The sequence below is a fragment of the Ambystoma mexicanum genome, chromosome 5q, assembly GCF_040938575.1.
Source record: "Ambystoma mexicanum isolate Mex_15411 chromosome 5q, UKY_AmexF1_1, whole genome shotgun sequence".
In the NCBI taxonomy this organism is placed as follows: domain Eukaryota; kingdom Metazoa; phylum Chordata; class Amphibia; order Caudata; family Ambystomatidae; genus Ambystoma; species Ambystoma mexicanum.
In genome coordinates, this window is record NC_090933.1 from 1,076,160,919 (window position 1) to 1,076,184,735 (window position 23,817).

The window sequence follows — 23,817 nt, forward strand, 5'->3', positions numbered from 1 at the left end:
GAAAAGACAACCTCAGAAGATCCTGATATTGAAAAGAACTGTTTGAAGGGTCTGCGCCCGGAAGAGGGGGACCCAAGGGTGAAGTCATCACCCAACGTACATTTGGAACAGAACTTCTTTTTGTTTGTTATTTTTGGAACCCATCAGGTCCTCGAAGGCAAGAGAATTTTATAGAAAAGAGATTTCACCACCGAAGGCCCCGATAGCTGGAACGGTTATCTCGTGCTGGGAAAGCTCGAGAGTGTGCTCTGCTCAGGAGTCCCAACTTTTCCTGTGCTCAAAACGTGGGGAAGGGAGACCCCCCGGCTACCACAACCTGACATTTTATTTATGAACACCTTTTTCTTTCTTGTGAATCCTATCCCACACTCTTTTTTTTAGCGTAATGATTGGCAATAGGTTTTTCTTAGTATAGGCTCTTTTATTTGACACAACTGCCTTATTATTATTTGATGGTTGTAGCTTGCTCCCATCCCAGATTTAGGTTTAGATTAGGCATTTTTCCACCTTACCGATACAGTTTAATAAACACCCTTGAACTGTGATCTGATCACTTTGTCTGTCTATTCTTGATACCATGTCTTCCTTACAGCTCCCTCAATGTTAAGGGCTAAATTCGCCAGCCTAGCGATCAATGACACTGCAGGAATTTATGCAGGCCAAGTTTGATCTCCTTATGGTGCAGGAGACGCACTGGCAGAGGGTCAAAGACCCGCGAATTGGGCCGAGGTAGGTGGGGGAAGTGTTTACTGCCTCGGGTGCAGAGAAAAAGGTGGGGTGGCAATTATTGTGTCGGCCCACTTGGGATTGGTGGTGGATGGGATACAGAGGGACCCGGGTCGGTGGTTTCTGTTCATTAAGGGAAGCCTGAATGGGGAAAAGATAAGTCTGTGCTCGGTATATGCTCCCAACACGGAACAGGCAGATTTTTGGGAGGGGGTTAAGATAGAACTGATGATGTTTGTGAAAGGCCGCCTGGTTTTGGGGGGAGAATTTAATATGGTCCTGGACCCAATCAGTGATTGTAAGAGATTGAGGGTGGGGGACACCATGGGTATGGCATCCGCCAGGAGATTTGGGAGAACTAACCAAAACCTGGGCCTTGTTGACTCTCTGCTCTCGTTCTTCTCGGCGGTTCATAAATCCTACTCGCGTATTGAGCTAATACTAGTGGATTCGGAGGTGAGGGCCCAGGTAAGGTACTCGAAGGTGGTACCAGTCCTGTGGTCGGACCACGACTTGGTAGTGTGCCCCTGCAGGCCGAGGACTTTGGGAGGGTGGAGTTGCAATGATTTTCTTTTAAAAGGATAAGTAAGTCTCCCAGAACTTATTGACTGAGATCACAGATTATTTTTCTTTTAATGATGATGATGGGGAGGTGGGTGTGCAAACTCTCTGGGAAGGTTTCAAGGCCTGAATACAGGGGGTACTTATCAGAATAGGCTCCCAGAAAAAGAAAAAAATTGGGGGAAGACGAGCTGAGGGGCAAGATTCGAGAGTTACAGCCGGACGGGCCAGGGGGGACATATCTCACACCGTCCAGTGCGGCGGTGCTGCGGCTCTATAAGACCAAGCTTAAGGTGGTTCTAGTGCAGTGCAGGACACATAAAATAAATGATTGTTCTTAAAACGAAAATACGAGTGAGGGGAAAGGGTGGATAAAATGCTACCGTGGAAACTGCGGGAGGATAGGAAACAAAAGGTGATTGGACTATTAGGAGCGAGGATGGTGTGGAAGTGCATGATCCTGAGGGTGTAGGGAGGGAATTTGCCAAGTTCTATGAAGGGCTCTATGCGTCACAATGTGAGGGTGACAAGGGGCAAACACCCGCCTTCTTGGACGCCCTGGTCCTACCGGGCATACTGCAGGGGAAACAGACTGCCTGGGGGAGCCCATCTCTGAAGAGGAGGTTGTTCAATCCATTAAAGGGTTGAATTACAGTACAACACCAGGGAGTGATGGGTTCTCAGCACAATTTTATAAGCAATTTAGATCCACGTTGGCCCCATATATGGATTGAGTATTGAACACAGTGTTGTTGGGGGACCTCTTACCAAGCTCAATGCTGGAAGTGGTTATTGTAACAATACATAAAGAGGTCCGGGACCCAGAGAGCTGTTCCTCCTATCGCCCGATATCACTGCTAAATAATGATGCGAAGATCCTGCCTAGAATCCTGGGTGCTAGATAGAGGGGCTTCTGCCGTCCCTGATTCACGGGGATCAAGTGGGTTTTATAAAGGGAAAGCAGGGTGTAGATAACATCTGGAAAACAATTAATTTGCTGTACCGGGTCCAAGCCCAGTGGAGTGATGTGTGCCTGGTCTCTGTAGACTCCGAGGAGGCATTTGACTGGGTGGAGTGGCCCTTCATGAAGTCGGTGCTGAAGAGAATGGGCCTCGGCAGGGATTTCTGAAGTGGGTGGAGGCAATGTACACTTAGCCTACGGAGGTATTCTGCATGATCCGTGGAATGAGACAGGGGTGCCCCCTCTCGCCACTACTTTAAGCGCTAACGATGGAGCCGCTGGCGAATGCAATCTGGGCCAACCAGAGGATCAAGGGTATTAGGCCTGGTGAGGTGGAGTTCAAAGTGTCCCTCTTCGCAGATGATATTCTGGCTTATCTCACTGAGGTGAGCTCCTCGCTACCTAACTTCTTGGAACAAATAAAGAGTTATTTCGGGCTTGAAAATTAATGTAAGTAAATATACTGTTATACCCATGGGACCCGGGTGCTCGGGTCTAGATGACTGCACCCGATAGTCGAACAAACACGAACCAATTACCTAGCAGTGATTCTGACGAGCGACCTTTCGCGCATTGATAAAGCAAATTTTGACCCGATACTACTGAAGATTAAAGAGGATCTTCAGAGATGGAGGCCCCTGACCCTGTCATAGTATGGTCGGGTGATATTGGTTAAAATATCTCCCGGAAGCTTTTTTGGGTGATCTGAGTCATTGGCTAGATTCATATGGCAGGACAAGAGACCGCAAGTGAAGTGGGTTACTCTGATGCTCCCACAGGACCAGGTGGTGTTTTAGCTTCCCAGACCCGTATTTACATTACAAAGTGGCCCAGCTGAGAGTATTATTGGAACACTCGAGGAACAGCCTTAGGATTTATTGGTCTTATTTGGAGGAGCAGCAAGGGATCTCTGAGGAATTCGACCAGCAGTAAGGCAAGTGTGCTATCACCTGGGCTTTTTTTATTTTTGGATAATGAACATGACTTTTGGGAGATCAACCTCTGAAAATGTGTGCTGCGATTCCGCACACATTTTTTCTGCTCACCGCACGAAACGCATAGTCACATGTACTCTGGGAGAACACAGCCTACAGGCGCTGTCCTCCCCTGTCATCTTCAGCTGGAATGTCACAGCCACGGGTACATCAAAGCATCTCAGGAAGGCACACCATCTCTCAGCCATGCGCAGCCTAATTAAAATATGATAGGCTCCATGGATCTGATTTCCTATAGTTCAGCTGGTGGCAGTGCATACTAATGAGAGATAATTGAGGCAAGCCTGTTGAAGGGGCTTGGTCACTGAACAGACAAAGGAAGGCGGGGCCAACACCCTTTTGGTATGCAATGTGCTAACTTGAAGCTAGTTCCCATCCCTCTGTATTAAAGGCAGTGAATGGCATGGCTGGGTCCATTAGTTACCGTAGGTACCCTTGCAGAGTGGACCCCTTTCAGAGGGGAGAAGTATGTGAGTCTGCTCTTGTCACAAACTTCAAGTGAGACCTGCACTTTAATCAAGAGTCACAGAGGGCTCAGTTGATCAGAGAGACACTTTGATCTACAACAGACAGGAAGATGGGTGGGACTAGAATATATGTTGTCACCCTTTACCTTTTCTGTTGCAGAGCACTCTGGCCCTGACCTCATGCATAACAGAAGATTGTTGATGGGGACCCATGATTGGTTTATTAGGTAGGCTGGTATCAGGTAATATTATCCCCATATATATGGTCGCTGCCGTACATAATATCATCGGGAAAAGGTTGTGGCTATAGTATATGGGTGACCATATATATGGGGTAAAAAAAAAGGGTTTGGGGGTTGCGGGGGTGTCCCCCGCATGTTCCATGCAATAATGGGTTCTACGTTATTTCGCCAAATGATTTTACACCGTGGGACTTTTCATCGCCACCCTTTCATCGCCAAAAACTCTTTTTTTTATTTATGGGGGGGCCTCGCCCCCCCCAAACCCTCCTTACTTAAATAATCATACCCCAAACCGCGCCAAACACCCCCCATAAAAAAAGTTTTTAAAAAAAAACGTTTTTGGCGATGAAAGGGTTGGCGATGAAAAGTCCCACGATGTAAAATCATTCAACGAAATGCGTGTATACCGCAATAATGTCCCCACAAAAAACGGCCATTTTTCGGCGATATTTTTGCATGGCAATATTTTTGTGGGGACATTATTACATGGAACCGGTAGGCTTAGCCTGCACCAATCACTGGGGCCCATTTGGCTTTAAATGAGAGCTGAACCCCTCGCTTTCCAGATCATCCAACGACTTTGAACGGAGTAAGAAGGAGGACTCATTTGGACCCAGGCTGAAGATATAGTCTACCTTTCATCTTCCGCCAGTAAAGGAAGACCAGGAGTTCGAAGAGCGAAGCAAGATCTCTCCCATAAACATCTCCCAGGGAACATAGGGAGATATTGGACGGACTCAGAGGACCCGTCCAGCAGCACCGGAACTGGAACCCAGCCAGCACACAGCCTGCTAGGTTCTGCCAGCAAACTTCCCAGGTGGGAAGTGCCGGAGTGTCTCTGACCAAAAAACAAGGTCATTGCTTGCAAACACTCTCCTACACTTTAGGCCGAAGAAGCTAGGAGTGCCCCAACAAGCATCAACCAGCATCATTTTTTAAGGAGATTTGAGACAGTCGAGTCCTCGAACCACAACCGGCTGCACCGCCAACTGTTGTCACGCCGCCGTCATCAGAGCCGTCCGAGAAGCCTCGACCAGCCCTCCAAATCTGCCAAACAGCACATAGACAAGGGTTCTTGGCCCTGAGCTGCCATGTAGGCCAGCCTGCAGTCGTCCATCCAGCCTCGCTTTCTGAACTGCTTGCTGCCGGATATCCACAGCTGTCTCCCACCTCAAACTCTTTCTCAAGAGCTGCAAAGCGCCTTGAAACCACCTCAATGCTGTCCAGCATCCAGAACTTCTTCACCACCAGGTACATTATGGTTCTGCCCCTCTGGTCCTTCCCGGAAGGCCGCTAGCGACGGTTACGGCCCTTTACCCCTTGGTGCTGAAACCAAATAACTTTAAACAGTAACACGGATTACTTTACCAACTACCCTCCTGTCAGTATCCAGAGTGCTTCCCTTTCCTTCATGAAACTGTCTGTCCTCTGTGTTCCTTTACAGTGTGGGTTGTAATTTGTGGTGTGCTAGAACTGTCTGTTGTAATAATAATAAAGTAGATATTTGTAATACAACCTTGACTGGACAGTCCATTTTATCATTGGGTAATAATTGTATTTTCGCTTTGCTCCAACTAACCAGCAATCCACGACCTTGCCGAGATAAGCCTGCCGTTCAATCCACGTTGCCAAAATTGGACAAGGAAGTTTAGAATTGACTTTTGTTCCAATCTGCTTGGATCCCTTCTGGTGTACCAGACGTGTCGGGCTGATTGATGGTTTAGAAATCGATATTCATCCCTGGAAATTGGTTTCCCTAAAGCTGATTTGTCACAGAATCATCCTACACTGGGTGTCCTGTGGGACCTGTGGAAGAACGGTGCTGTAAATAGATCTCTTTTGACCTGGCCCTCGCCCATGGCATCTGTGTGGGGCCCCCCTTCAATCGGACGAAGCAGGGGATGAGGTATGTCCAGCAGTGGTCGGACGGGGGCCTGGAGAGGGAACAGTTGTTTGGGGAGGGTTGCTTTAGGGGATACGAGGAAGTGCAGGAAGGATTGGGTCGGGACAAGATCTCGGTTTTTGAGAATTTAAAGGTTGAAGGGGTTGTTCGCCAACCCAAAGAGGTGTGCCTGGCATTCCAGGGATCTCACCCAGTTTGAGAAATGGCTGGATAGGGCCACCACGCAAAAGGGGGCTCTCTACAGAATATATATGATGCTAGTTTCGGCCCCCAAGGTGGGGAGATGCACCTTTAAGCGATGCTGCGTGGAACTAGCAGGGGTGAAATTACAGATGAGGACTAGGACAGAATCTTTCGGGAGACATTTCACAGCAATCTATTCACCTACATCATTCAGCAAAATTTTAAGATGCTGCAAGGGTGGCATAAGTACCCGCTGAAGATTTCAAGAATGTTTATGGAGGCCTCTCCCCTTTGCCCCAGAGGTTGTGGATTGGTGGGATCTGTCGATCACATGTGGTTGGCATTGTCCCATCTTTTGCCAGGAACTCCTTAGTTGGTGTAAGGACCTTATGGGAGCCTAGCTGAGCCTTGACCCGCTCCAGATGCTGTTGAGGATCCCGACCAAGGATCAGGGGGGTTGGGGGTAGAGTGGGGGAGTATTGGCTGCCCAGGATGTGTATGGCGATGCTACGGGTGGGTCGACTGGCTTGGGCCAAAAATTGGAAGGTGGGGAGAGTGCCCACAAGACAGGAGTGGGAATGTGAACTGTGTAATATGATCGTAATGGAGAGATTGACTGCTATTGTTAATGATTATGGGGAGTCATTTCTGGAGGAATGGGGGTCAAAGATGGAGAGTGAAAGAGACTGAGTATCCGTTCGTGCAAGGTTTTTTTGTTGCTTAACTGTTGAACACCAAACGCACTGATCGAGAGAGGGGGTGGGGAGGACGGAGGTGGCGGGTGGGGAATATCTTTGCTGGATATGGTTGTACGAAATACTGTGTTGTTATTGATTGTCTAAATGCAAATAAAATCAAAGTTTAAAAAAGAGGCTAGTTATATGTGTTAAAGGTCCCATCTGGTGAAAAGAAATTATTAGATTGGCTTTCAGTGAGAGGATTGTGAAATGGCTCTTTGATGAACACTGGCTGTATTTCTTGACAGCTGCTAGCAGCCACTGGTTCCACGCCCAGCCTAGAGGAGCCAGCTTCAACGGTCAAGATTAAATGGGCACTAGGGGGCGCTGTCGAGCAACGAGTGAATGGAGGTCTAACGTGTCAGCGCTCTGCTGTGGTCTGCATTATCCGCAAGAAACATTCATACTTTCCCCAATGCGAATCGTATAGATACTACACCATATGCTTGTTGGAGGACAGTGGCTACCCCAGCACGCAATCCTGGGTAAAAATGCGTCTGGGAAGACCCTGCAGTGTTGGCTGAAGAGGAGGGATGCAATGAGGTAGCATCCTTTTTTCTGCTTGATGGAGAGGGAGCTGTGTCTAGAGCCAGGAGGCCTGCGTGGGAGCGAGTCCCCTGGGCACCGTTGCTTGTGTGCCAACATGAGGCAGGGCCAGGAGGAGGACCAGCGGTGAGACCCCGGGCTACTGATCTATCGGCATGGGGCGCTCGCCTGGGCACTTGGAACATACCACTATCAGAGCCTAAAGGACGGAGAGGGATGGCGCTTCGGCTGCACCACTGATCACAACGGCTTGCAACTGGTCACTTGGGAGCCCTTTGGCTAATGCCCAACAGACCATCATCCACTATATGAGTGCCTGAACCTGGGACGTGAGTGACCGTCTCGAAGGATACTGCAGTAAACCTAAAGGCCTGCTCGTGGTGTGACTGAGGGGCTGCACGTACCAGAGGTTTTTCTAGCAACGCCAGGCATACATGAGCATCATCCTACGTGCTGTATTACCACGACTACAGACACAGGCGTGGGCAAAACGACCGGAGCCATGGACAAATTTACAACAGCTAATGCTCGAGGAAACCCTGAACCTTCAACATGCCCCCAGGCGGAACAAGCACAGCCTACGGCGTCCCTGCCCCCTGACCTCATGACGGAGGCTATGGCAAAAGGCTCTGCGGTCATCCACGAAAAACTGGATGATATCAAGGCCAATGTGGCATCCAGGAGGACACAGCTAGCTAGGGAGGCTGGGTGCATAATGGAAGCTGAAGCTAGAATAGGGTTAACCAGAGACACCGTCCAGGCCCTCCACACTACCGTGACATCTCTGGTGAAAGATATGAAAGTGGTGAAATCTAAATGCGATGATCTGGAGTCCCGCTCCAGAAGGAACAACATCAGGATAGTTGGAGTGCCGGAGAATGCTCTAACAGGGGGTATGGAGCAAGCAGTTGAGAATCTACTCAAGGAGTTCCTGGGGTCACCAGCACTCTCTCCCTTTTTGAGGTAGAGCGAGCACACCGAACACTGAGCCATTTCCTGTGCCCAATTATAGCAAAAATTCTCAGTTATCGGGACAGAGATCTCTCTTCTTCGGCTTGCCAATGAAAAAAAAGGAATTACACCTGGGTCCCCAATAATCAGGTTTTTCGCAGACTTCTCCATACCAGTGCAAAATGAGCAACGCCAGTTTATCTGAGTCAAAAACGGCTCAGATGTTGCAATATTTAATATTCCATGCTGTTCCCGGCTCGGCTGTAATTCAAATTCGGTGGCAAGCTTTACTTTTTCACGGTTCCGGAGGAGGCAGTTAAATTAATTGAAGCACAGATTCCGATCCCGGGTGGTTCAGGGCGAGATGATGACAACCCACCTCCGAACTGAGGAAACATTCCGGGATGGCACCATATGTCATCCTCATTGTCTTACAAGGTCTTGGTAAAACACAAACTACCCCACGAGCATGGATATATGGGAAAGTAAACTATAGTGTCACAATGGTCAGCAGGTGATAGCAGCAACAACCCCACGGCAGCTGCTAACGTTTCATGGTTTGTCAGGGTATGGGAGGGAGGCCCTGTTGGGGTAGGTCGAGTAGAAGGGGGGGAGGGGTGATCACACTGCTAGGTTGGCGGGGGCGTGAGGGGAAAGGTGGGGAGTTTTCGGTTAGTATTGCAGCCAAGTGAATGGCTGGACGCCGGCTGCGTGTTCGAGCCTATCAAACTAAAGAAAATGGGAAAATGTTTGGCAACAGAGTACATGGTTAACGTTGACTATTTGGGTAAGACAGACTTATTATCTGAAGAGGAAATTAAAATGTCTTGGAATATTAGGGGGTTGGGAAACTACACCAAGTCGCGTAGAAATATGGCATATGTGCATAGACATGAGATAAAGATACTGTTCCTGCAAGAGACACAGGCCAAGAAAGGTGCGGCAACTGGTATTGCAGCAACATGGGGAGCAAACAGATTCTTTACTACATGTTCTTCCCAAGCTAGAGGGGTTATGATAATGATACATACATCTGTTAAATGCACTCTGAAAAAGGAGTACATAGACCCCGAGGGTAGATATGTCATCTTGCATTACTTCATGGCAGGTGCAGAGTACTTGTTGATTAATACTTACTGTCCCAACGTTGACACCCTCGAATTCTTTGATAGTGCGGTATCCATTCTGATGGGGTACATTGGGATTCTGATCCTATTGGGGGGGGTTGATATAAACCTGATACTGGACACAGTGTGGGATAGAACGGGGACAGCACCCTAGATCTCAATCACGTACAGCTCACAGGCTACTATCACACATGAACTCACTGCAGTTTCAGGATGTATGGAGAACACCTCACGCACAAGAAAAACAATATACATCCTACCCTCGGTACACAATAGCTCATTGCAGATAGACTTGTTCTTGGTCTCAAGCTTCTTGGTGGGCAGGATCAGGAACACTGGGATACAGACCCAAACCCTCTCAGATCATTCACCTGGGACACTGACCCTAGACATGGGGTCGTTTCCCGGTCCTCAGAGTTCCTGCCATTTTAATTCGGAATCGCTTCTTGATATTGTGTTTGAGGCAGAGATCCGTTCGGATATTGAAACATACTTCAGCTGCAAGCAATCAGGGGCCACCTGCGCTGGGGTAAGATGGGAGGCATTTAAGGTATATATTCGTGACATGTCTATATCCAGGGAGGCGGGAATACTAGAAACGATCAGGAGAAATCTCCAGTGCTCTGAAACTAAACTCAAGTAGCTGGAACTGGAATATTAAAATCTGTCAAACCCGGAAATACTATTGAAGATACGTGCTGAGTTGGAACTCTTCAAGGCGCATACCCTTACAGAAATACGATACCTCACAAGCCCACAGGCAGCAAGGAGATACGGAGAGGGTGAAAGACCAGGGAGAACTCCGGCCAGGCTGACTAGGTTGGAAGGCGGATATGCTCCGGTAGATGGCATCGTTGATGAACTGAGATTCCCCCAATGGGAGGAGCAGGGTATCCTGAAGGTACTCACCAGTTTCTACGACACCCTGTATACAGCAGACTGCTTGCATGATACTCATGCTTTGCAGTCCCTCCTAGAGGGGATCCCCATGTTACAGCTGAGCCCGAATGCCAGGGAGGACCTGGAAAATCCGATCTTACTGGAAGAGATAGTGAAGGTAATAACAGAGCTCCTGAAGGATAAGGCCCCGATGGTCTCACCCCCCCCACTCCCGAGTTCTACCAAGAGCACGCAGCCATACTCTCCCCATACCTCCTCAAAGTCTGGAATGAATCACTTCACGTGAGATGCCACTATAACAGTTCTCTTGAAACCTGGGAAACCGAGCAATGAATGTGGGTTCTACAGACCATTAGCCCTCATGAACATAGGCACAAAGATTTTTGCTTAAGTACTGGCAACCAGGCTTCTTCCCCTCATGCCATGAATGATACATGATGATTCTGGTGGTGGGCTTTGTCCTGGGCAGGTCAACGTCACTGAACATCAGGAGGCTCTTTGACGTGATTGCCAGACTTGACCCTAAGTGGCTTTGGATGCTCAGAAGGCCTTTCATATGGTCTCATGGCAATACCTACGGGTGGTCCTGGGTAAGATGGGATTTGGTCCTGAAATGCAAAGATACATTAAATTACTATATACATGCCCCATAGCTAGTGTATTAGTCAACTCCCACAGATCGCCACCATTCACCTTAAGTAGGGGTACAAGACAGGGTTGCCCCCACTCCTTTTTGTGGTGGCGATAGAACCTATGGCCGACTTGATTAGATCTTGTCATGTCCACCGGGGAGTTCGCCTGAAAACACCAACCTGAGAAAATATCAGTATATGCCGATGAGGTTCTACTGTACATCAGAGACCCTCAGTTAAACCTTGACCTTATTCTAGGGGATGTGATCCACATAGGGGGCTTCTCAAGGTTCACGATTAATTATGGTAAATCCAGAATATACCCACTCACAAATAAAACCAGACAACCAAATGGAGAATTTCCCCTTCGCTTGGCCCCAGAGGGAATCAAATATCTAGGGCTAAAGGTATGCAGGACAAAACCATCACCATTAGCGACAATTATCTGGCCATGGAAACTCATGTTGAAAACAAACTAGCCAGATGGCGTGCACTCCCCATCACTATGGTAGTAAGGCTATCCTTGGTGAAGATGATTCTGGTGTCCAAGTTATCATATATCTTCGCTAATGTCCCCGTCTGGCCCGGGAAACCATATTTTGCCAAATTGCACGGTCTCTGTGCACCATTTATATGGCACGCTGGTGCTGTGAGGAAAAAGTAGGCCAACATGACCATGCCCTATGAAAGAGGGGGGTTTCATGGCCCCCGACCTCGAGCTCTATTGGAGAACAGCACAGGCCCAATATGCCTTATTCTGGTCTGGCAACACCAAATTGCCTAAGCACTCTTGTACCGCACTATAATCTGTTAACACTGTATGAGGGAAAGGTATGCTGTACAGGACGTCCCAGCCTAAGTAAGTGAACCAGAAATGTAACCCATGAGTCTGTAATCACACTGTATAACTGATTTTTCTTACTCTATGTACTCTCTCATGTTTGCCAATAAATACATTTTAGTATTGGCATAGAAACAAAATGTGTTAACAGGCCAGCAAAGACACAGCGGTGACTAGCAACATGTGAATGGGTTTTCCAAAAAGGTGGAGAGTAAAGCTAGTCTGTTGACTCGGGCTCAGCAGGTTTTCGCGAGATGAGTATGGTTTTAGGGTCTTTGAGATATTCATAGTCCTCATCCTGCACAGGTTTGTAATGATATTGTTGGTAGTATTTCTCAGCGCGTATTTGTTGTTCCTAAACATCCTGACCCAGCGATTATCCTTACGCATTTGATGGATGTGTCCATTCAAAGACACACATGCATTGGCATCAAGGACAAATTGAAAATAAACAATAATATGTACTGACCAAGACATTTTGTGGAATGCAGTTTAATTGAGGCTATCTTTGCTGAATGACCTGCAAATGCACCATCACCCACTGGGCTGAAATGCAAAACCACTAAATTAATACCAACTTTTCTCTACTCCGCCGCTCCAAGGTGTAATGACTTCAGGGGGATTCCCCTGCTTACCATGCTCCCTCCCCTCCCAAGAGGGACTTGTCCCAGTAACGTACACGTCTCTTTTTAAAGAGCCATTTCCTTTTCCTTCTATTGCTCGTTTGTTCCCACTTTGCTTGAAGCCAAACATAAGGATGAAAAATAAGTCTTCATAGCTCGCAGTCCCATTAAGGTAGATATGATATTGGACCTATGGGTTTCCTCATCTGAACGGGAGTCCTTGTCCCCTAAGGGGGAGTCACTCCCCTTGAGGTCCCACTTGCCCAGACCCCTAGGGAGGGTCTTGCGGAGCAGGCTCACCTCCCTAGCTTCAAATGATGTGTCTCCCCATTGGGAAGGAGGGACAAATACCTGCGATTCGTCACAACACACAGAACTGTGCACAAGGAAAGAATCCTAGACCAACGATAGTTGCAATACAAGGCTTACTTATTCACAGAGTCCTTTTATGTGGCTTCCGTGTCTCGGAAAGACGGAGGCCAGCTTAGATGACTTCATATGTGATGTGCGTAAAGGCACATCTTCGCCATGTTGGAAGAACTCTAGACCGCTGCTTTCTGTTCAAGGCAGCTGTTGCGGTACGACTCCCGAGGCAAGAGAAGGGAGTCAACACCAGTGCTGCTACGGTGTCCGGGTTGGATGGCGGTGACTACTACTAACAGGAATAATCTTATTAATCATTATTTTACCACTGTGTGCGACGGTGGTTCACAGTCATGGTCCAAATATCTTAAAAGAACTATAGTCATAAGATACGCCTTATCTGTACTTACGGCAGGTGGTGCCTGCTTCTCCACAACACTTTCTTCAAACGGACTAAGCCATAGAACACCCAACTTGCTATCAAATACCAATAACTATACAAGGAATTACAGACATCAATTAAGGAAACTCAAACTGACAAAGTTACCCACAACCAAGGATGCAATCACGGTCAACAAGTTTTATTCCTGCCATACAATTTTGATTACAAATGAAAATCTCAATAAATATTTTTTAAGAAGCTCAATTTTTTCCTTTTTAAATCTACTTTCTTTATAATATTTAGTCAATACCAAATAAAGAAATGTTCTTGGCCTCTTCACGCAAAGTTTTCCAAATTATTCGCATTATATATCAGTATTCAAACACTGGGCAGATGCAGTATTTTTCTTGGAGTTGAACATGTGACAAGTTTAGTAACATTTTAGGGGGCAAGCGGGTTAAGACGGGGAACATATGCATCGTATTTTCTGACCAACAGCAAATAAACCTGTTCCTTTACCTACTTTTATGTTATAGACGCACGCACTCACGCATACACATGCATACACAGGACTCCAGCTGCAAAGACACACGGTTGATATAAATCCAGTGGCTTGACGCACACTTGGTTAAGGCATTTTCATTACACCAGGAGCCATTATCAGCTAGCCGTTTACTCACTCTCAGAATGCTGCTTTGTTTACTACCTGAAGACCCTTCACAGAACAAAGTCTGATGTTGCAGCTTGATAAGGCAGCTCAAAGTGATGCTAGTGGGATGTGTTTTGGGTGGGGGAAGGGTGATCAGGTAGTGACTTGAAATTGCTATAGGGATTAGTATGGCCAGGGACAGTCAATGGGTGGGTGAATAACCAAACCACGCCCACAGGCTGTGTCCCTCATATGTCATCTCTCTCCATCTTCACTTCCCATGGCATCAGTTTGGATTTATAGACAGAACTTTCAGCTCTGCCTAATAGCCCGAACTAAAAAGATCCACAACCAACCACGAGTTAACTGATGTCTGGAATAACAATGCATTTAGTTTACTGTTATAGGTTTCAGGATCAGTCCCGATTAGGCTACTAGATTTTAATAACTATGGGCTAAACTCTACACCCTGGTACAAGCCAACCTGCAACTTAGGGTTCAATCAATTCAGATACCTACATATACCCAGATTGAAATGGAACGCATATAGTGGCACTGCCAGTGCGGGGCCGGCCACACTAGAATGCTCTAGTTCTTCGTGGAAGGTCGTGGTACTTCAGGAGCTCTCCTTGAACATTACCCCAAGGCTCTGAAACTCATCAGTCTTTTGTCTAGAGCATCATGATTTCCATCTACACATACTGACGGCCATGACCAACGGTGCGCCTGTAATAATTACCAGAGCAGCTGCAATCCAACGGGTGGCTGCTGTGCAAAACGCGTGCATACATTACAATAACAACAACAGCTGGGATAGAATGATTACAACCTGATCACAAATCTTCAGGTGAAAATGATCCCTTTGTTTACAAGTGAAAAAAGGGGGTTCATTTTCAGGGTGAAGCAGAACACTTTCTGCCACGGTTTCCAATTCACTGTATTTGTGTGCATTTGTCGGGCGGAGTTGGGAAACGGGGCGGACGTGCCGTGCCCAGCTACATTTCCGCCAGACAGACGTATCCTTTGTAATAACCTCTCACAGTCTTATTGCCACGGCATTTACCAGCTCCCAAATATGCGGCGCAAAAGTGAAGAGCAAAGACGTTCTCTGCCTCGGTTTTACGCTTCCCTTTTCCAACCGCTGAAATACTGCCCGGTGCAGACCCTTTGCACGGAAGTCTACCCTCTTGATTGGACCAGGACCCCCAAGCACTGTAAAACAGTAATCGAAATTTAAAAACCACATGGTAAATAGATCAGAAAAGGGAAATGAGCGATTTACAAAAGTAGCCTGAAGCAGGATGAGATGTTGGGGGATTGAAAAATTACAATTAAAAAGAGAATTACATCACCTTCATCTCTAAGCATGCTCATAAAGTAGGTGAATCGTTCTTGCTCCGACATATGCTAAAATAAGTTGTGGCTCGGTGCTGTTCCCCTGTGCGACAACTTACATCTCTACAAACATAAAAAGAAAGAACATAACTAGGCACTAATAGCATAGCTGGAGGTCCTGGAACGAATGGCGCACATAGTTTCCGGTGAGGGGGATGGGGGTTAGGGTTAGAGCGGTGACAGGGTGTCGAAATACCTTTTAAGAGTGTTTGAAAAAGGCATGAAAGCGAAGCAACAGGTTTCGACGAAAGCGTGGGTTTCTACTCTGATGGAATCCACTTTCTGACAATAGCTGCCCATCTCAGCAGACTCCGTCACAAGGAAAAGATGCCAGACACGCCTGTAATCGCAGCTAAGAGCGGAACACAATCGGCATTAGAAAAAGGTGCCTGTATACAGCGCACAAAATAAAGATGGGGTGACATGAGTGCACTTCAGCGATGGCTGGGAATTTTCTCCGCGTCGCCAGCGCAAGTCTGCTCAGGGTGATCTCCCAGAGACATTATTTGAAATAATGGCTGGTGCATTTTCCACCACAAATTGCAGAGAAATTGGGTAACTAAAGTTATACAATTTACAATATATGCCCACACCTACCTATAAAACACATGGGTGTGTTGGCTGCGCCAAATATACCATATTGCCACTGTAAAAATTCATTAATATTCTGGTTGTTCCTATGCCAGTATTGCCCAAAGGATGCCAGGAGCATGCCACTATGAAACACATTTTGTATGCCGACTACGTCCAGTACATGCTTGTGACGAATCAACTTCCGGGACACCAGTGGCCCAGGGATAAATATCGGTTTCTAAACCATCAATCAGCCCCACACCTCTCGTACACCAGAAGGGATACGAACAGACTGGAAACACAAGTAATTGGTAAACTTCCTTGACCAATTTTGGTAACGTGGACCGAACTGCAGGCTCATCTCGGCAAAATTGTGGATTGTTGGTTAGTTGCAACACAGCAAAAATACAATTATTACCCAATGATAAAAGGGACTGTACAGTCAAGGTTGTATAAACATATCTACTTTATTATTATTACAACACAGTTATAGCACACTACAAAATACAACCCACCCTGTAAAGGAACACAGAGGACTGACAGTTCCACGAAGGAAAGGGATGAACCCTGGATACTGAAAGGAGGGTAGGCAGTAAAGCAATCAGTCTTAACTGTTCAAGGTTCTTTGGTTTTAGCACCAAGGGAGCAAGGGGTCGTAAATGTCACTAGGGGCCTTTGGAGAAGGCCCATGGGGACAGAAGCACAAGGTCCTGGTGCTTGAGATGATCTTGAAGCTTGACAGCGTCGAGTCAGTTCCAGGACACTTTGCAACTCCTGTGACAGAGTTCAAGATGGGAGACAGCTGTGGGTATCAGGAAGCAGGCAGTTCGGCAAGCGAGGCTGGACGGACGCTGTAGGCTGGCCTACACGGCAGCTCAGGGTCAAGTATCGCTGTCTCTGTGCTGTTTGGCAGATTTGGAACGCTGGTTGAGGCGTCTCAGACAGTTTTAGTGACTGCAGCATGACAACAGTCAGTAGCGGTTCGAGGGCTCCACTGCCTCAAAAATCTCCTTAAAAGATAGACGCTGGTTAATGCTTGTTGTGGCACTCTTAGCTTCTTCGCAGGGCCCGTGTGGTCACTTAAGGCATCTTCCTGTCTGTTGTGGATCAAAGTGTCTCTCTGGTTAATTGAGCTCTCTGTGACTTTTCAAAGCAAAGGTCTCACTTGACTATGAGTTTGTTGAGCGGTGAGCAGAGGAAAATGTGTGCGGATTAGCCCCACCCATTTACTGAGGTTCATCTCCCATCATTTATTTTCATTACAAAACTTAAAAAGCCCAGACGAACGCACACTCCCTGTGCGGTTGGTCGAATTCCTCACAATGCTAGTATATTAAATTACATTTTCAAGCTGGCTGTGCCAATATATGCCATCATGATCCCATCGTATGATGTGCACCACCTGGGTGAGCCCAAAAATCACAGGACAACGTGGATTGCATGGCAAAAGTCCGGGTCGGCAAAATGCTTAACTCGGTCCAAAATGAGGATGCGTGGGAAAATTCCAAAATGGGTCAATTTGAAAGTTCGGCACATTTTTTCGATAAGCGCAAAGCACTGTGCAAGACATACACGTGGGGTCTTAAAACACTATGCAAGTCTTACAAAACCTGTTGTGAAGACACTGTGCACATTTTTTGCATTACATTTAATTCAAACCATTGTGAGAAGATTTCACTAAGACTTTGCCAAATCCCTATATTAGCCACAGAATTCAAAAGCACTTTATACTAAGTCACCATAGTAATAAAGTTTTGCCATTTCAAAGGACTGCGCGTGTTAAACACAATGGGTGCTGTAAGGAACTCATGGTGGCAATAGTAAAGACAGACTTAAGTGATCACAGTTCAACAGTGTTTATTAAACTGTATAGGTAGGTTGAAAAAACGCTTAATCTAAATCTAATCCAAGATGGGAGTAAGCTACGACCATCAAATAATAATAAGGCGTCCTAGTGGCGTCTTGTGAAATAAAAGGGCTTATACTTAAAAAAAAAAACACTATTACAAATCCTTACAACTAAATATAAAAAGAGTGTGGGATAAAATTCACAAGAAAAGAAAGAAGTGTTCACAAATGATAAGTCAGGATGTTATAGCCGGGGGTCTCCCTTCCCCATGTTTTGAGCACGGAATAAGGCGGGACTCCTGAGCACAGCACACTCTCAGGCTTTCCCAACACAAGGCTAGCGTTCTGTTCTCGGGTATCAGGATCTTCTGTGGTTAAGTCTCTTTTCAACAAAAAAAGTTTCTTGGCTCCGAGGACCTGATGTGTCCAAAATAACAAAACAAATGTTCCTCTTCCGTATGTACGGTGGATGATGGCTTTCACCCCTGGGTCCCCCTCTTGCAGGCTCAGACCCTTCTTCAATGTTAGCCTCCTTCCATTGGGTTCATTGCGGCTTGTATTCAAAAGGATTTCACCTGTTGCATTCACAAGTTTCAATGTCTTTTTAAACAATCCACTGTGGACATCCCTCCGTCGGGTTCACTCTTGTCAACCCAATGTTCATCGGGCATCATGCTTCACCCCCTTCTGCAGGCATCCCTTGGCCGGGTTCACATTTGCCAGTCACACAGTTCCTTCTACTTATCATGATACAGGATTTTCCCCTCAGCTTTCCAATTACTTGCCAGTCAAAGACTTTTGAGTGTACCAGGGGTTTTACTCGACCCCTGTGCGACCACTTTGACCTTTTCCTTACGGCTCTCTTAAGGTCTTCTGGCATGAGTAGTTACAACAATAAGGGGGATCAGCCAGAGTCTTTCGAGGAGCACCCATGTGGCGCTGGACCCCTCTGCAGCAGACCTTTGCTCTGCAATGTTAACAGTTCTTTGATTACCCATATTTTGCCATTTGCAACTTTTGCTCAACACAGTTTAGTTTCTTATCTGTTCTCCCTCCGACTCACCTGCTTTGATGAACTGCTTGGCTTTCCTTGTCTCTGGAGTCAAGAATGGTACCACGGTAGCCAGTGTCTCTCCCCATCTTGGTTATCAGCGTAGGAGGGTTGTGTGTACAGTTGACATCTGCTACAGCACACGTCGGCTATTGTTTGCGATCTTATGCTTCCTTTCTGGGAGTCTTTGCGGGTCTGGGTCAAAAAGGGCCAAGCTGCTTCTCTCCTTGTCGCCCCTTCGGATCACGCCGCTTTTCTCCTCCTCTTGAACTGCTGTCTGGAATAGCTGACTTGTTGTGCGGTCTGCATTGCTCGTAGTGTGCTCTCGAGCTCCACCTTTTATCCCTGTGAGGAAGGGAAAGGGCCATCAGGTGTGTGTGGTTCTGGTCAATTGCCTGACCCTTGTGTTGGGACATGTCAGGTAAACGGCTCTGGTGTTAGTCCTTTGTCTTCCGTGGTGTGAGAAAGTGTTTGTGTCGGAAAAGGGGGTGGAGTTTCTGAGTAGCCTACGTGGTGGGATGGGGAAAAGGTATTATAAGAAAGGGGATACTGCATCTCACCCGTCAGAGTTCCACTTCCACTCCCCGAGGACCCCCTCCGCTCTCCAGGTGATCCTCCCACACTGGTCCATACCCAGGAGCTGGATCCAATAGCGATGGATGTGTCCTGGTCACCTGAATGACAGATCCCCGGGGACTGGTCAGGGAGACACCTTCAGGTATCTCACAGTACCAAAACCCTTCACAAGCCTTTTTAAAACTGGAACCAAGCTTCAGAAGACATCCATAACCAAATATGCCAAACAGTTCACGTGCCCTCCTCGCACATTATATCCCAAACCATATCTTGTGCTATGCTGAATCCCAACAATATACCTCCCGAACCCCACATTCTACCATGCCCAAACAAGCAGCAGAGAGGTCCTCCCTTATCCCATCTCTGCCCCGCAACCCAGAGGAGAGAGGTGAAGGGGCTCTGATATGAACCCCTAAAACAGGGCTTCCCGACTCCCCTGGGCCGTATTAAAGGCATGCACACAGGCCCCGCGTGCCTCAACATGGGACACTAGCAACCCACAGGAGGGACCAGGTCCCTGCAAGAATGCTATGCATGACAAAACTGGTGGCGTCCTGTGCACAATGCCTATTATGCATGGGCCACTACAAGATTCCCTAATGGTTTTAGTCCGATTGAATTAGCGAACCAACTACCATACATATAAATGCTCCAAATGGGTCTATATTCTTTACCAACACATAACCTAGGCGCCCTTCTTATGGAAATCGTTCATTTCATTTACTTTGCACAAAGCAATATGTATAGCTAAGTGAGGAGCTGTGCACTCTGTACATTAAATCTCACCAAAATTCTAAACATCTCATAATTTGCTGCCTAAACTGGCCAAATCCAACAGAAGAATGAATCCAGAACATAAACAACGCTTTCCGGGTCAATTCAGCCCACAGAAAATAAAAGCACTTTGCATTTTGCAGGCTGCGTGTGCACTCACCCTTTGGATTACATCATGATGCAATCAGAGTGGGGGCAGCTGCAAATGGGGCACAAAAGAGAAAGTCACTAGAAATTACACTAAGCGAGAGAGCTTCAGAAAGCGATGCAGGACACAATAACCAGTTATGGCACCTACTAAATAAGTCCAAATGCATAGGTCCTTGATGGCAAAAAATGCACTTGAATAATAAGAGTTCTGGGCGATTAAATGAATATCCTGGCACACAATCTCTCTATATTGCAGTCACATAGGAAATAGATAAAGCAAGCAATGGATGAAACGGAGGAAAGCATGAGGATTTTAAAAGACACCGCCAGTGATAAAAGGCCAGAATTACAGGTTTGTCTCCCAAAAGAAGATTAGGCTAAAAGATCTGGAACACTGCTTGAGATGCAACAATGTAAGACTCATGGGCCTGCTAGACAATTCAGGGAAGAGAATCACTGGTAGTCTCCTAGAAGGCCTGATCCCGGAGCAAATATCTGCTCATCCCAGTGCTGGCTCACTGGCTATGCAGGCCTCCTAGACACTATGCATGATGGCGCAATGCTTTTGAGAGTGGTTCATGCAACTAGAAAAGCACGTCATATTATATGCAGACAAGCACATCTTCTTTAATCTCTTTGCAGCAGAAACAAGACTTGCAAGGTGTGTCTTTGACAAAGTCAAAGAGCAGCACAGGGGAAAAGATATCAATTACACTGGTGAAGCACAAATGTTTTGGTGTGAATTTTTCAAATGACACACAGATGCTTGAGGACCCCACGCAGGGTATAAAAGGTCAAATATAAATGCAAGGTGAATGGAATCTTACTGCAGAGAACTGCATCAGAATTAACCAGATGACGCATATAGAACTAGACAATTCACACAATAGATGGCGATGGAAAAGGTGGAAAAAAAGCTTTAAACAGATTCTAGCTTTAATTGTACTGTGGAGAGTTGAAAGCTTATAGTGAGTGTGCTAGGTATTCTATGCGTTGTGAAATAGGCGTTAAATCGAGCGCCATAAATTATATAATTTAAATGATCAATGATTTGAATTTACAATGAGCCTTTGGAACTAATCTTCCCATTAAGATTTCTGATTAGTGAGTGGTACCAGGTTCCAAAAGCAACGTGTTCCTGTACAAAAAGCAGGCAGGATTCGAGAGCCCCAGCAGATGGGAGGCCAATTAAAAGAGTTCATCCCATGGGCCGGTTCACATATAAGTAGATCTCCAGAGATCTTTCTGGCACCTATATGCATATGTTCCTACTTTCATCTGTGCGAGATTAATACACAAATTCAATTTTAATTGAAATGTAATATGAATCAATCATAATCTGTGTTACAGTGAAAGCACCAAAAGCATTGAGAAAACAAAAATGTTATTTTTTTAAATATACAAATCTGTTATTTTTAATATTGTGTTAAAAACATATTTGACCATTACAATAAACCATAACAAAACAATTTAAACAATATAAAATCAATCTAATGACCATACATATATTAAATATATTTAGAACACATTTCCAGCACCCAATCCAAAATGGCCACACCGCACCATAAAAAATGCAGGCGTCAGTGTATACTATTAAGTGCGCTCTACTCAAGTCATTCTTCTCATCACAATCAACGAGGCAGGTTATTGTGTACCTACACTCTTTTAGGGCAACAATTAGACGCTGCATGATTTCCTTGTTTATTTTTTAGATTTCCAGTCGACTTTCAATAAAATGTTGCTGGCCTGAGCAAGCTTAGGAGCGAGTAGTGGTCAATTACACGGCAGTTTCAATTAACTGCTGCGTCAAGCTCCATTCCTCACCGCCTTCCCTTTCAGCACACGGCTCGCAGTTGTAGTAGTTTGTCTCAATCCAGCAGCAATCCAGGTTGTCGCGACAGTATTTTGTATATATGTATAACAGGGAGGTCTTGTCTACAAGAAATAAGGTACATAGGCGGTAATTCAGACCCCAGGGATAGTCCTGGAGTAGAGTGCCTTAACAGGAGGCAGGCGAATGTGCTGATGAGAGAGTAGCAAGGAGAGATATGGACAGAGGGCAAGGACAAGGGAGATGTATGCATAGCCTCAATAAAGGGAGAGCAACCAGTGTCAATAGAGGGTATTACTATACACTGAGCGCCTTTATGTGGCATGATCTAGGCAGGGGCCTGCTGGGCCTGCATGTGGGGGTCAGTATGAGCAGACTGTGAATTAGGGGGTCTTTAGTTTTGTCTTCAAGAGCATTAGTGATGGGCTGGTGTGTATGTTGGTGGGGAGGTGAATACTCCAGTGGAAGGGGGCGAGCAGGCACAGAATTTGGAAGAAGGACTGGGATAGAGAGTTTGAGGAGTGAAGGGTATCGCAGGGTGTGAAGTTGAGCGAGAGTAAAACAATAGGCTAGATGGGTGGCGGGGCGGGGTTGCGGACAAGACCATGGAACGATCAAGAGTCTAAAAAGGGCAAGCGAGCGAGTGAGCACCATCCAGAGTGGCGATGGTTTGAAGAGATGTAGGGAGTGCCTTGCTAAGTTACAGAGTACATGTAGCAAAGTTGAGAACCTTGCAGAGGGGAGAAAATGAGTAGAGGGGAAGGCCAAACAGCTCAAGTTTACTCAGAACGTGAGTGGGGTGTGAGTCTTTGCGGAGTGAAAGGTGAGGTGCAGCAGAATTATCTTATTTAGTCCAGGTTAGCCCTGGCTGCAGTGGCAGTTGCCAGGATACATTTTTGGAGCCTTAACAGGACCCCAAGGTTGTAAGCCTCAGGGAGGAGTAAACAGGATGGTGGACTTAACCTGTGAAAGGAAAGGATACATCTGTTTCAGAGGAATTCAGCATTAGGACAGCCATCCAGTGACAGATAATTAAACAGTTGGCGACACGTTCATGGTGGGCAGGGGTGAAGGAGAGAAACTAGATGTTTTGGGTGTGATTGGTGAAGAGATGGCAGCTAAAGCCAAAGGAGCAGATGAATTTTCCCAGCGAGGAAATGGAGAGGATGAAGAGGCATAGGGACAGTACTGTACCGTAGGACGGGGGGCAAGGGGACCTATACTTGGAAGAGTTCAGGGGAGAACGTATTGGAGATCCATGAGATGAAGAAAGAGCGGTCAGAGAGTTAAGGGGCCACCCAGTTGAGCACAATCTCCTAAAGGCAGGGATTGTCAACAGCATCAAGGGCTGCAGAGAGATCGAAGAGGATGACAATGAAGGAGAGTTGCTAGTGGTGGTTGGAAAGAGACATGAATCATGGCAGTTTTGGTGATATTTTTACATTGGAAACCCGATTGGGGTGCGGGCGTAAAAGAGTGAATGGTCCTTGAGGTATTGGATAAAGCAGTTAAAGAAAACTCTTGGAAGGATTTTGGAATGAGGGAAGAGGGAGACGGCTCGATAGAAAGAGGAACTGTTAGGGTGAGCAGTCGTCTCTTGATTATGGGGATGACAGTGGCGACATTGTAGCAGGCAGGGAATATTCCTCTGGAGAGTGAGGGATTGAAGAGGGAAGAAGGATATCAGGATCTGCTTCATGCAAGGTCTTCGATGATTTGCTCTGCAAATGTGCGAATGAGAGTACAGGGTGGACTTAATCAGCGCAGAATGGATGGAAGCTCCATTAGGTAGATGGAAAAGAATCGGGATACAGAGGAGAGAGTAGCAGT

At 46.5% G+C, this 23,817-nt stretch overlaps 1 protein-coding gene across 3 annotated transcripts in view; it reads right to left on the minus strand.

Moving 5' to 3' along the window:
- C5QH8orf76 (chromosome 5q C8orf76 homolog) overlaps nt 1-23,817 on the minus strand; it is a 366,825-nt gene that overhangs the window by 270,485 nt on the left and 72,523 nt on the right. The window contains exon 1 of one of the 3 annotated variants that reach the window (XM_069621575.1): nt 15,142-15,212. The exons of the other annotated variants lie outside the window; for them this stretch is intronic. Within the exon in view, the coding sequence (XP_069477676.1) occupies nt 15,142-15,147 (6 nt within the window). The 5' untranslated portion in view covers nt 15,148-15,212. Of the gene's footprint in view, nt 1-15,141; nt 15,213-23,817 lie in introns of those variants that run through there. 3 annotated transcript variants of the gene reach the window in all.